This window comes from Glycine soja, chromosome 19 (genome assembly GCF_004193775.1).
Source record: "Glycine soja cultivar W05 chromosome 19, ASM419377v2, whole genome shotgun sequence".
Taxonomy (NCBI): Eukaryota; Viridiplantae; Streptophyta; class Magnoliopsida; order Fabales; family Fabaceae; genus Glycine; species Glycine soja.
Window position 1 is genome coordinate 30,683,199 of NC_041020.1, and position 14,129 is coordinate 30,697,327.

Here is a 14,129-nt window from a genome sequence, read left to right on the forward strand (position 1 = left end):
CTCAATGCCTTTTTTATGCACCACAAAACCAAGGAAATCTCCTGCACGTACACAAAAAGCACACTTTAATGGATTCATTTTTAATCCATGTTTCCTCATTCGTTCGAAAGATTGCCTAAGATAATCCAAATGGCTATCTTCTGAGGAGGATTTGATGATTATATCATCAATATAAATTTGCATAAATGTGTCAATAAAATCATGAAACATGGAATTCATGGCCCTTTGATAAGTGGCCCCAGCATTTTTCAACCCAAAAGGCATAACCACCCATTCATAAGTGCCTAAAGCACCAGGGCATCGAAATGCTGTTTTCGACACATCACTTTCAGCAATAAATATTTGGTTATATCCAGAATAACCATCTAACATGCTTAAAAATTCGAAACCAGCTGCCGAATCTACCAACATTTCCGCTACTGGCATAGCATATTCATCTTTAGGTGTAGCATTATTTAAATCCCTAAAATCTATGCATACTCTAAGAGTTCCATTCTTTTTAATGACAGGGACTATATTTGCTAACCATTCGACATACCTGGCAGCCCTGATGAATTTACACCTCAGCAGCCTTTCGATCTCTTCCTTAATCTTGGACATGATTTCTGGTGCGAATCTTCTTGGTAGTTGTTTTACTGGTCTTTTTCCCTCCTTAATAGGTAATTTCATTTCGACCATTTCTCTGCTTAACCCAGGCATTTCGTGGTAATCCCAAGCAAAACAGTCTTTAAACTCTCTAAGAAGAGGCACCAGCTTTTCTTTTAAACTTGAGGTAATATTGGCACTGATATAGGTTGGCCTTTTTAACGAGCCATCTCCAATGTCGACCTCTTCCAAAGGATCTTGAGCCTGCATCTTTGGCGTCTCACTTATGGGATTTTTCTCGAAACCCAGCGGCTCATCATCATAAATACAATCCAGTCTTCGATCCTTTGTTTCTTTGTTTTCATGATCTTCGATCTTGGCTTCAACTGCCATATTTTGTTGAGATTCAGCCTCAAAGGCCGTATTTAGTCTATTTTCGGCCATATAAGCCGTAATTCTGGCCCATGCAGTGGCCTCAGCCATATTTAATCTTCATATATATTCCACCCAGTTGGTGGAATGACTCCATCTTCAGAGGGAACAGCATCAATTTCCTCCCTCTCCCATATAAACCCATAGGTAGGATGGAGTTTAACAGAATGGATAACATTGTCACTTGATTCGACAATAGCCTCCTTATCACCACAAGGTGCTATGTTAGCCAACTTTTTGTCAAAGGTTTGTGCAGTAACATTATCGACTTCCGACTTATAGAAGCTTTGATCCGCCTCTATATTTTCAACAATTCCATCCTCCCTCCAGATAATGAGTTTCTGGTGAAGGGTAGATGGCACAGCCCCAACTCCATGGATCCATTCCCTTCCTAATAGCAGGTTAAAATTAGCCTTGGACTGTATCACCAGGAATAGAGTTGGTCGAACTATACTGCCTACAGCAACATCTACTTGAATGGCTCCCAAAGAATAGCCAGTTTTACCCTCATAATTCGAAAGCACAATGTTGTGGGCAGATAGATCAGTGTCATGTTTCCCGATCCTGTAGAGCATAGATCGAGGCATTAAGTTGACAGCCGCTCCTCCATCAATGAGCACTTTGTTGACTCCAACATTCTCAACTTTTGCCCTGATGAAAAGAGGTTTGAGATGACTTTTCATCTGAAAATCTGGCTTTTCGAAATAAGCTAATTGTTCTTCCACACAGCCATTGTTCATAACATAGTAACATACTGGCTTTGGGTCAGCCATATCAAAATGATCGAACTCACTTTCGATCTCAGTAACTTCAGACTGGACATCATATTCAGATGGCAAGATAGATACCACACAAATGACATCAAAGTCTGGATCAGAATCCAGTAGATCCTCATCCTCCATCTTATCTTCATCCACTGGAGGCAGGAGCCTCTCTTTTACTGGCCTCCTAGATACTTCTTTATACTGGCCCATTTGCGGGTTCTGTTGGGCCAATTTCTTCTTACGCTGGAACCTACGCCATTGGGTCCTCGTCATAGGATTCTTTCCTCTGTAATTGTTCCTATAAGAGTACTTATTAGCCTCTTGTGGGCCAACTTTCTTCGTTCCACTCGAACCACCAACTTCCATGGTCCCTTTGTTGAACCTTATGAGTCCCTGGTGCATCCATTTTTCGACCGGAACTGAACCCGGAGGAGTGAAAGTATTCCTTCGACCAGACTTCTGATTAGTATTCGACTGCACCATAACTCCTTTGCCTTTATCGAAACGTTGGTTCTGCTTTGCCCCCTTGTTAACAACTTGGTATTTCTTGAGGCCCTCAGTAGCCTCCTTATCACATACTGCACTGCAGCGAGGGCAGAGCATCACAATCTTGTTTTCGAGCTTGCATCTGTTCAAGAAATCAATTAACTCCTCCTCAGCCTGAGGATATACAACCTTCATTTGTTCGTTGTAATCCTCTTCAGATATGTCCTGAACCTGCACATGGGACAACTCCATTGTTTCGACCATCATTATTTCTTGGGGCTCCGCATAGAGAGTTTCAGCAGCTTTGGATGTTTCAGCATTTGCCTGAACAACCTTTGGTTTCTCACCAAATTTGAGCCTCCCTTCATCGAGAGCCTTTTGAACCAAATCCCTGAAAAGAACACAACGTGAGGTTTTATGGCCAAGGAAATTATGAAATTTACAATAACCCCTTTTCCTCTGTTGTTCGATTGGGGGTACTTTCAAGCCCTTAGGAACAACAATCTGGCCATCTGTGACTAATAAATCAAATATTTCATCACATTTAGTTATGTCAAATGTATAAGTTTTAGATACAAATTTATCATTTTTAGGTTCAACAGGGTTTTTTCCATTGGAAGGTTTAAGGAATTTACAAACATAGGGAGGTCCAGGTTTTAATTCGGCTACATCAACCTCATTGTCTTCGATATCTTCATAAATAATATCGAACTCCTGGTCACTGTCATTAGTTTCGATATATGCAACCTTTTCCCTCTTATGGAACTTAGAATTTCTAGCTTTTTCAGCCTTCAATCGTTCGAGTTGTCGAACTCTATCAGCCAATTGAGCCATATCCCTTAAATACTGGGTATCTAATTTCTTTCTAATCGAATAGTCTAGGCCACCAGCAGCCATTTCGACTAATTCATGTTCAGGGACTTGGGTGAAACACCTTGCCTTTAAGAGTCTGAATCTGTTCAAATAATCATCAATTGATTCAGGTGCCTTGCGTCGAACGCTGGCTAACTCTTTAAGGCTGATCTTAGACTGTCCCATATAAAATTGCTCATGGAAAATCCTTTCCAATTGGTTCCAATTATGTATGGAATGAGGAGGAAGGGTTGTAAACCATGTAAAAGCATTCTTAGTCAAGGAATTAGGGAAAAATTTCATTCTTAAATTTTCATTATTAGCCAAATCCCCTGCCTCGACCAAATATCTAGCAATGTGTTCGACAGTGGACTCATTTGTCTCTCATGCAAACTTAGTAAGCTTAGGGATTTTCACACCCCTTGGTAATTCTGTCTGTAACACATACTCAGATAATGGAGACACAAAATTAGGCCTGTGTAAGCCTAAGTTCAAACCATTCTGCACCAAAATCGTTTCGACCATTTGGGCCAGGTTATTCTGCCCATCGAAACGGTTTTGTTGAATATTCCCTATTACTTCATCAGCATTTTGGTTCCTATTTACCAATACTATACCAGGGTTTGGTTCGACCTGTTGGACTGGTGGCTCTATGCGTGCCACTGGTTGTGGTGCTTGAGCCATTTGCATCCCTGGGTTGTTAGGCATCTGTATCTCTTGGACAGGCGCCTGTATTTGGATCTGTCGAATTGGTGGTTGCTGTATGGGTGGTGCCCCAAAAAAGTCAGCAATTCGACTTATTTGATTTGTTAACATTTGGTAACTGTCATTTGTATTTTGAATTAAGGGGTTAATAACAGTTCCTATTTGTTGTGTTAACATGTTAACCATATCATGGTTACTTTCATCCATTTGTTGTCTGAGTGACAAAACGGATGTATTGGTTAAATGTTGAGGAATTACCCTACCTTGATTGCCCGCTACAGATCCTGATGGGGAGGACATATTAAGATTCTCTATATTTGGTTGAGAGTTTTGCAACCCTGCCATCAAAGATGTAGGCATGCCATATAGAGGGTTTTGAGGCGGTCGAAAGGGACTTCCACTGGGATTCCCTAAACTAGGGTTATTCCAAGGGACAAAAGCAGACGCTGACGTCGTCGAACTTGCCAACGTCATGTTGGTCATGGGAGAAGTTACCCCTGTCTGATTCATAACCGTCGAAGCGGTTGAACTTATCGTGCCAACAGTTTGGTCAGGAATTGCCCCTATGCCAGAATTTATATTGGCATTACTGACAGATGTCTGCGTTGGTTGCCCCTCCATACTTGGAAGGTCATTGTTTCGATTACTTGGGGGTGGTCTAGCCATCCTTGTACGAGTTTTGAATTCTGTTAAGTGTGGAACAGATTTCCCACTTCTTAAATGCATACAAGATCAAAACAATCAAGAATGAAACAAACCAACTGCACTAAACAAAACCTTAATAATAATTTAAAACTAAAACACACAATTGACCGGTCCCACCGGGCGTGCCAATTTGTTTACACTGGAATTTGGTAAACAACCGCTAGTCTAAGTTAATTGCTTGCGAGATCAACTAGTGAATCTCAGGAGCATGTCACTTGTGTATTTTGCGTTTAAATGTAAAGCTTTTGAATGTTCATCATTGCAACAAACATTTACTGGTTCGAAATTTGCAGAAAGAAAAATATCTTTGAGAAAATCGAAATGCTGGAAGTAAATCGACAAGGGAAAAGTAAATTGCAGAATGTAAAGGAGCAGTGAGTTCACTCGATCGAATGAACCATTTAAAAGACAGGAATTCTAAAGTGAAATGAAAAATGCATTGCATTCGAAATGTAAAGTTTACAGAAAACTTAAAATGGTTCACAAACATACATTCTCCTTGAGTACTCGTTTCTCTCTGCGCTGGGTACTTTGAGTATATAAGGATCTGTATAAATGATTTGCGACCCTGAAATCTAACTAAAAAACTGCTATATATAGACATTCGAAAATAAACTGCCCTAACGGTCGAACACTATCCTAATGCCAAGTGTCCTGCCACGTACACCTTGCATGCACATAACTGCTCCTTAGAACGGTTATCCACATTGCTCGAAGTCGAACTGATTTTGTGAAGTTTTGTCAGAAATTGCGCTAAGTCCAGAAATCTGGCTGCCTCGACTTCGACTCGAGTATACACCAGTTCGAATCGCCCAATGATTCGAAGCCCTCTTTCTTGTCTTAGCCTTGTACTTCGTAAATACTTCCTTACACCTGAGAATCCCTTTCAAAAACCCCTTTTCCGATTCGAACAGAATCTGGCAAAACTCGTATCTAGAGCATATTTTTAGCTCATCAAAAATATGGGCTAACACTATCATAAATAAGATTACTGGAAAGAGTACAAGCAAAGCCAAGTGACAAGGTAATACCGAAACATGACTTGCTTTTTCTTATGGACCTTCTCCTTGGTCTACTCTTTTATCACGCACTCATTCGTGTAGTTGTTAAGGAATGGTTCCTCATCAAATAAAGAATTAATTACGGTAGAGATAAAATGCAAACCAATTCAATGCTTCATCCTTATAAATACCAAACTTCACATGAATCAAAATGCAATTCTCACAAGTGATTACATAGCAGAATCATTTAAGAATAGCTCTAAGAAGAAAAAAAATACGATGGTTGTGTGCTTGCTTGTTGCCATCTTGGCTCTGACATCCTCTGTTGTCTCTGCCTATGACCCTAGTCCTCTTCAAGATTTTTGTGTGGCAGCCAAAGAAAAAGATGGTGGTATGTCAAAACATTCCTCAAAACAATATTTAAGCATGTTGCATAATATGTATATATATATATCTTGTGATTGGTTTTATTAATCAAAATCTTTGCCTTGTAATTTGTAGTATTTGTGAACGGAAAATTTTGCAAAGACCCTAAGCTTGTCAAACCTGAAGATTTCTTCCTACATGTGGAACCCGGGAACACTGACAACCCAAATAATGCACAACTTACTCCTGTGTCTGTTGATCAACTTCCAGGGCTTAACACGCTTGGCATATCTTTGGCTCGCATAGATTTTGCACCAAAGGGTATAAACCCTCCCCACACTCACCCTCGAGCCTCGGAAATCCTTATAGTCCTTGAGGGTACTCTCTATGTTGGATTTGTCACTTCCAATCAAGACGGAAATCGTCTCTTTACCAAAGTGTTGAACAAGGGTGATGTGTTTGTGTTCCCAATTGGTCTCATTCATTTTCAACTCAATGTGGGCTATGGCAATGCAGTTGCCATTGCTGCTCTTGGCAGTCAAAATGCAGGAACTATCACTATTGCAAATGCTTTGTTTAAAGCCAATCCACCTATTTCTCCTGAGGTTCTCACCAAAGCCTTCCAAGTGGATCAGAAATTAATTGATGATCTTCAGAAGAAATCATGGTACGACATGAACTAGTTTCAGAACATGGACGATCTTTTCATACCAGTTATTGGATCATGGATGACTTTGATGCATGTTACAATCACCCCATGCAATAGCCCTACAAATAATTACTATATAATGTAATAATTAAATAACATGTATGTGTGTTATTTTTATATACAGTGTTCTTTTTGAAGTTTGATTTAGTTTAATTAATATTAAAAAAATGAACTTGTTCTTGTTGGAGTGGTTGTGCTTGGATCCAGTATTCGGGTTTCTTTAGTACCAATAGTGAGTATTATGCATCTAAATGTGTTACTTTGCTCAAGTCTAACAGCATGGGCCATATATTTAAGCTGCAGGTTTAATTAGTAACTATGGAAGGCATTTTAGGGAAACACAAATAATATATTAATGGGGATTATTAATGGAGTTGATTTTGCAATCAATGTAGCCCCAAGTAAATGATTTATGTCAAATTAATGAACCCTACTGGGATAACTAACTTAGATAACACCAAAAGTCAAAGAGAAGGGCATATATACCAGCTCATATACTATATATGAATTGATCAATACCCGATTCTTTCCTAGTTTTTTTTTTATATAAGAAAAAGGGTTCATGAATAATAAAGTAAGATCTTAACTTGAGCACTTGATTTCCCAAAGATAGGATGCTGATACACAAGGAGTCACCTCAATGCCACACGGGCAACCAGAACAACAAAAACTATGTTGAAACAAAACCCCATAAACCAGAAACGAAAAATGCTGGAAATGACTCATTACACCATATATATATATATATCTTTCTGGAAAACATTGTGCCGTTGCAACATGACAAAAATATTGGTCTTTGTTGTTACTTTTATAGCCATTTTTCACAAAAATATTGGTCTTTGTTGTTACTTTTATAGCCATTTTTCACGAATAAACCAGGAACAACGGCCTCAACTTTTCATGACTGCAAGAAAATATAGAGTATGAAATATGATACGTATTGTATATATCAGAGGATACTGCAACAATGAGGTAAAGAAAAAATCAATGCATAAAATAAAATGAAAGCAAAGCTTCCCCAAGTCAGAGAAAGGTTCTCCGTACTTGAATTTCCATTTCCAAATCTTCCACAAGCTCACAATGATTACTCTTTTCCCATTGTTAACACTCAAATTTTGCTGCAAAATTCAACTGTTGAGCATTCAGCAGAATGACTATTGGTTAAGATGAAATTAAGCTAACTTTTATGTCAGCTAAATGAGGTGAAGGCTAGTCTGATTGAATACACAATTGATGGCTTATCGATATTACCCTAAAAAGAAAGTTAGTAGATAATGGACAAGGTCAATACAACCATCAACAATGTTAGCTCAATGACAAAATTCGACTAATATTAGTGTTAGTTAAATGAGAAATAGACCAATTTAGTTGAATGTTCAGCTGAATAATCTTTAATATTTGTTGAACATGAAGGTAAGCTAAACATGGTTAAGGTCAATATGGCTACCTACAATGTTAGTCAAATTGGTAGAATTAGGCAAATTGTAAGGTTAACTGAATGAATAGAAGATCAATTCGACTACGTTCAATATTAGCTTGGTGGGAGATTCAACAAACTTTAATATTAGTTGAACATGGATAAGGTCATTTTCACTACTTACAATGTTAGTCGAAACATCCATTACTAGAAAATAAGGTTTTTACATCGGTTATTTAAGATTTTTAACATTGGTTACTAACCGATGTTGAAAGTACTAATGTGGAAAGTAGTATCGTTCACATTAGTTTTTTAAAATCGATATTAACTAATAAATACAACATTAGTTATTTAAATAGCCGATGTTATATGATAAGAATTATGAAGAAAAAAAGTTATAAATCTACATATCAACATTGGTTTTTAAAAAAACCGATGTTAAATGTCACTAACAACATCAGTTTTTAAAAAAACCGATGTTAAATGTCACTTACAACATCGATTTTTTTAAAAATCGATGTTAAAAACTGTTGAGGTAAGTGACATTTAACATCGGTTTTTTTAAAAATCGATGTTGTTTTAGAACATTTTTTTAACATGTTGTCTATTTTTTCAATAAACCCAAAATTAACCTGCAAATTTTAGAACCAGACCACACAACATATAATTTTCATTTTGTTTTGAAACAGTTTTTACCAGAAAATTCCGTGAGAAATTTACTAATTACTATGAACTTAAAGCATATTTAATGTTGAGACATGAATTGTAAAAAATGTAAAGTAAGTAAATATAAACTACAATTACAAAATTGTCTAAACATTCTAAGTTTCATTTTTAACTTTCAAATAGTACTTTGCCCACTAGATGCGAAGCGCCTTCAATCTCTCTGGTTCCAATGGTCTAGGATTTGTAAAATACTGCATGATATAATAAAATATAAGTTAATATATAATATATTAGCAATCATAACAAAATGAAATTTGGTGAATTAAAAATTACCATTTCCCAATTATTTTGGAAATTTTCTAAGATTATAGTTGGCATCCAGTGCATGACGTAATACACACACTCAGTGCTTCCTTTTTGTCTATTACACTAAATACATTATAAAATTTAGATATTCAATGTTGAGTACAAATTAGTCTACACAGTACTAAAATATAAGTAAAAACATATTGTTTAAATAACTTATTTTAACAACAATCCACCTAGCAGGAGACTTGGATTTACTTTGTTGAGTATCATCAAGTTCTTTCAAAACACTGTTGAATAGAAACATGGATGTTTATTGTACAATTAAAATTTTGATGTACCTGACTAATGCTAATGCAAATGTATTGAAAAACAACACTGACCTGTTAATTATGCCTTTGAGGTAGTTGTCTGGCTTATTATGCAAGGAACAAAACCAAATGACAACATTTTCCTTAGGCAAAATGACGACCATTTGCCAATATGCACTGCAGTGGAGACCAATATAGGCTATTATACTATTATACATTATTTAAATTCATTTGTTGAGTTTAAGTTACCCATACAGGTACACATCCCATTTTGAATTTTGCATCCAGTTCTTAATGTAACTTTCTGATTCAAATTGCGATTGGCCAGATCTCTGGATAGACTGTGGCTCGAGGAATCCATACACATCGGTATTCCCCGCTTGCATACTTGTCTCAGTCATATGTCTATTGTTGTTAACACAAAGTAAATTATGCATGAAGGTAAAACAATAAGTTAGGTAATTAATAATAATCTAAATTCACTTATAGAATCCACAACTGTATAACAGAGATGCTGACACATTGACCACCGTGTGCTATTTCAGACAGATATTCATGCTTGATGTACAAGGGGAACTCTTAATTAAATAGGCTAAACAAGGTAGCATCCCACATAACCTGCAATGGCTTCAGAAAAAACTGTGGGATGGTCAATATCATCATATATAGGAGATCATCGACCTCATGATCCGGTTTATCTACAGGTTTCGCGGGTCCCACAGCTCCCTGTTTATGCAACATAGTTAATTGACATAATTTAATCACAGAAAATATTTTAATGGAAAAAATAAGTATTTAATGACACTAAAATACTTGTTCTGATAAACGCTTGACAAGATGTGTCGGCCAAGCAAGGAATGTGTTAAGAGTCTGTCTCATGACCCTAACCTCTTTAGTGGGTATAGGAATGGGAGCATCTACATCTCAAACCTCCTCAACACCAACCTTGACTTGATCATGCAACAAAGGAATATTGTGAACAGTTATGGATTCCTTATAAACTCTTCCTAGGGCAACCAGGCGAGGAGGATATTCTTCGATGTACAACCCGCATTTGTCTGAGTCACCTATGTCTAGATCGTTCCCTGAGGGATCAACACAACTCTCCTTTGTGCTGACACGAGCAGCTGAAGGACCAACCTCAGGTTCAGGAGGCAGTGCAAGTCCTTGTGATTGCATCTGCGACTGAAATTGGGACTGCATTTGGCTAAAGGATAACATTAGCTGTCGAGTGACTTTTTCTGTGATCGAATCCTCTAGTTGGTCCCTGATTTGTTGCATCAACTGCTGCAGGTCTTTGGGAGCCATGGAGGAAGACGTGTAGGAGATCCTTGAAGTTGATCGAAAGTATTGTTTGATGGTTACACCAGCTCCTACAGCACGCACATGACCAGGGTGTTCTAGTCGCCCAATGGCAGCAGTCAGTACATCATGACGTCCATGGGCGACAAAGGAACCCTGTGAGGCTTGATCCTCAAATGCATCCTGTGAAGAACACATTTATTGGTTCACTCAATCACACAATAAACAAAAATAATTACAATTATGAATTGAAAGTGACTTACAATCTTGTCAGCAATTTCCTTTGCTGCCTCAGATGTCATGTGACCAGTTTTCTTGGTGCGGGCTAGCTTTCACTTCACGTGTCATTTGATGGGAGATGGAGGATCAATAACGGTGTCAATACTTCCAAATTGAGCAACTTACTCTAGTTTTTTCTTTCTTTTCTCATCCATCAACTTCTTTTCTAAATATTCATAACCCCCACGAGACAACACGTGAGGGGAAGTGTTTTGTTTCTGGATGGTCTGTGCCTTTTTTCGCACACCCTGCAAAAATGCAACATTAATGAAACTCATGATTACAATGTATTATAATAAGTGCATTTAAAGTTGGAAAAATGAAAATCACAAATTAGTTACCTCCCACGAAGGGTCTCTGCGGCTCTGACAAAATTGGGCTCATTTCTCCTTGCTAATGTCGTACATTTTGCATACAGTGTCATCGACACTATCCTTGTCAGCTGCAAGTGCCCATTTTGACGTCAAATCAGACTTAAATTATCTCCACCGCTCCCCCACAGTCTGAAGTATTTTCTTTTTTTGTCCTTACATCAGATGCTTCAGGGATATGAAATTCAGCCTAACAAAGAGTAAATTAGGTTTTATTATTACTAAATTCAAATATTTGGCTAAGAAACAATATGCAACATGAAATAATACATGATACCTAAATATCCTCCCATATCAAATCCTTTTGACCAATAAGGACATGCTTCCAATTGTCGTATAAGACATCCATTTTATCATGAGCGACGATCCCCAAATATGTTCTTAACTTCTTGCTGTGGGGACCGTCCGCTTTGCCAGTAGCAGGATCCACATGGACCTGGGGTCTCTCTGACCCAATTGGTCTAGTCGCCAATAATCTTAGGCGTGAGGCCTTTCTAGTCCACTTCAACGTTGAAGGCGAATGCGATGCTAAATCAATAGGAGGAGGAGGAGGAGGCAGAGGAGAGTTGGGTTGTGTAGCCATTTGGCTGTAAACCAAAAAAAACATTAATTTAGGATGTTATCAAGAATAAATGAGTATGAATGTAACTGAATGGACTGAAATTAAGTACAAAATAAAAAAAATTATATTAGACGATGTTAATTAATTCTCCTTCATCATGATCATTACGATTAGCATGAACTTCATCAGCTTCTTCTCCGACGACATTAGGAGACAGTTGTGTGGACAAAGGACTAACATAAGTATCAATGTATGAATCATCATCTTCAACATTGACACCTATTGTTTTCCCATGTAGAACCACTAACCACCTTTGATCATAAGGGTCTTCGACATAAAATACTTGTTTTGCTTGTTCTGCCATGATGAAAAGATCATTCTGGTAAGCGAGTTTGTTAAGATCCACCAACGTAAATCTTACATCATCGGTCCGCACACCGGTATTATTGTCAACCCACTTACATTTGAAAACACAGACAGTGAATTTGACATAGTTAAGCTCCCAAATTTCTTCAATGAAACCAAAGTAAGGGATGAAAGCTACACAAGGATTGTCATCATGTACACTAGCGAAGTGTTGAGATTCAGCCCGTAGGGTAACCCCACTGTTTTGCATTGTACTTTTTTGGTCTTGTGCTTTTGTATAGAAGGAATACTTGTTTATATCATATCCTTGCCAAGTTATAACATTTCTTTTAGGCCCATCTGCTAGCTTTCTCAACATTTCAGAAGCATTATCATCAGTCAAGATTGTGTATTTAAACCAATCTAAGAAAGTCTTGTTATGCTTTTTCAACACCTTGTTCTTTGACATTTTTGGATTACTTTGTTTGACTAAACCTTCATGATGAACTATGTATGGAAAAACTTCATTACTGTTATTCAACACATACAAATGAGCTTGTTGCAAATCTTCTACACTTGGAGTGATGACATACAGTCCTCTTGAACCCTTACCTCTCACTCTTTCGTCATGCCGAAACTCGGGAAGCCCAACAGGTTTAGCTTTTTCAATGTACCCTGAACAAAATTCAATGATTTCTTCTACAATGTACCTTTCAACAATATATGCTTCCGGACGATGCAGATTCTTAGTATATCCTTTTAAGATCTTCATGTATCGCTCAACCGGATACATCCACCGCAAATATACAGAACCACAACATTTGATTTCTTTGACCAGATGAACAATTAAGTGAACCATGATGTTAAGGAATGCAGGCGGAAAATACATCTTCAACTCACACAATATAATAACAGCCTCATTTTCCAGCTCGTCTAACTTGACAGGATCAAGGACTTTTCTACATATGGAATTGAAGAAAAAGCACAGCCGAGTTATGACAAGCCTGACTTTGTTAGGCAAAATGTCTTGTATGGCCACTGATAACAATTGTTGCATCAAGACGTGGCAATCGTGAGACTTTAAGCCTACCAACTTAAGATCCTTCAAATGCACAAGGCTCTTAATATTTGAAGAGTATCCTTGTGGGACTTTGACCCAACGTAGGCACTCATAAAAACTGATCTTCTCTTTTCTGGACAAAGTATGACAAGCTGGAGGCAAGTATATTTTTTTTACCATTAGACCTTGGATGTAACGACGCTCGTATACCCATCTCAACTAGATCTTGACAAGTATTCAAACCATCTTTTGTCTTGCCTTGAATGTTAAGGAGCGTCCCAATGACACTATCACATACATTTTTCTCCACATGCATAACATCAATACAATGTCTAACATCTAGATCAGCCCAGTATGGAAGATCAAACAAAATTGACCTTTTCTTCCATATGCAAGTCTTACTACTTTGTCATTCTTTTGGATCTTTCCAAATATTGTATTTAGGTGTTGAACCCGCTGGAAGACCTGGTCACCAATCAATGGTACCGGTGCATTTTCATGCTCTTGATTTCCATTAAATGCTTTTTTCAGTCGTCGGCAAGGGTAATGAGGTTTTAGAAAACGCCGATGCGTAGTGCACACTATTTTTCTTCCATGTTTCAATTATAACCTCTCAAATTCCCATATGCTTGTGTTTTCTTCGTAGATGCGGCTTGCATGATGACCCTTAACACTGTAACCTCTCAAATTCCCATATGCTGGAAAATCATTAATGGTACAAAAAAGCATTGCACCCAAATTAAATGTCTCATTTCGAAACCCATCAAACACTAAAACCCCTTCGTCCCACAACTTTGTCAGGTCTTCAATCAAGGGATTGAGATAAACATCAATGTCATTTCCTGACTGTCTTGGGCATGTTATCATCATAGACAACATCATGTATTTTCGTTTCATGCACAACT

At 37.7% G+C, this 14,129-nt stretch overlaps 1 protein-coding gene across 1 annotated transcript; it reads left to right on the forward strand.

Annotated features, from left to right (window-relative positions):
- Positions 1-5,739: 5,739 nt before the first annotated feature.
- Positions 5,740-6,746, forward strand: LOC114399616 (germin-like protein subfamily 1 member 20). The gene is made up of 2 exons (XM_028361820.1): positions 5,740-5,921; positions 6,032-6,746. The coding sequence occupies exons 1-2, from the start codon at positions 5,810-5,812 to the stop codon at positions 6,577-6,579; spliced, it is 660 nt and encodes a 219-aa protein (XP_028217621.1). The 5' UTR covers positions 5,740-5,809; the 3' UTR covers positions 6,580-6,746.
- The last annotated feature ends 7,383 nt before the right edge of the window (positions 6,747-14,129 follow it).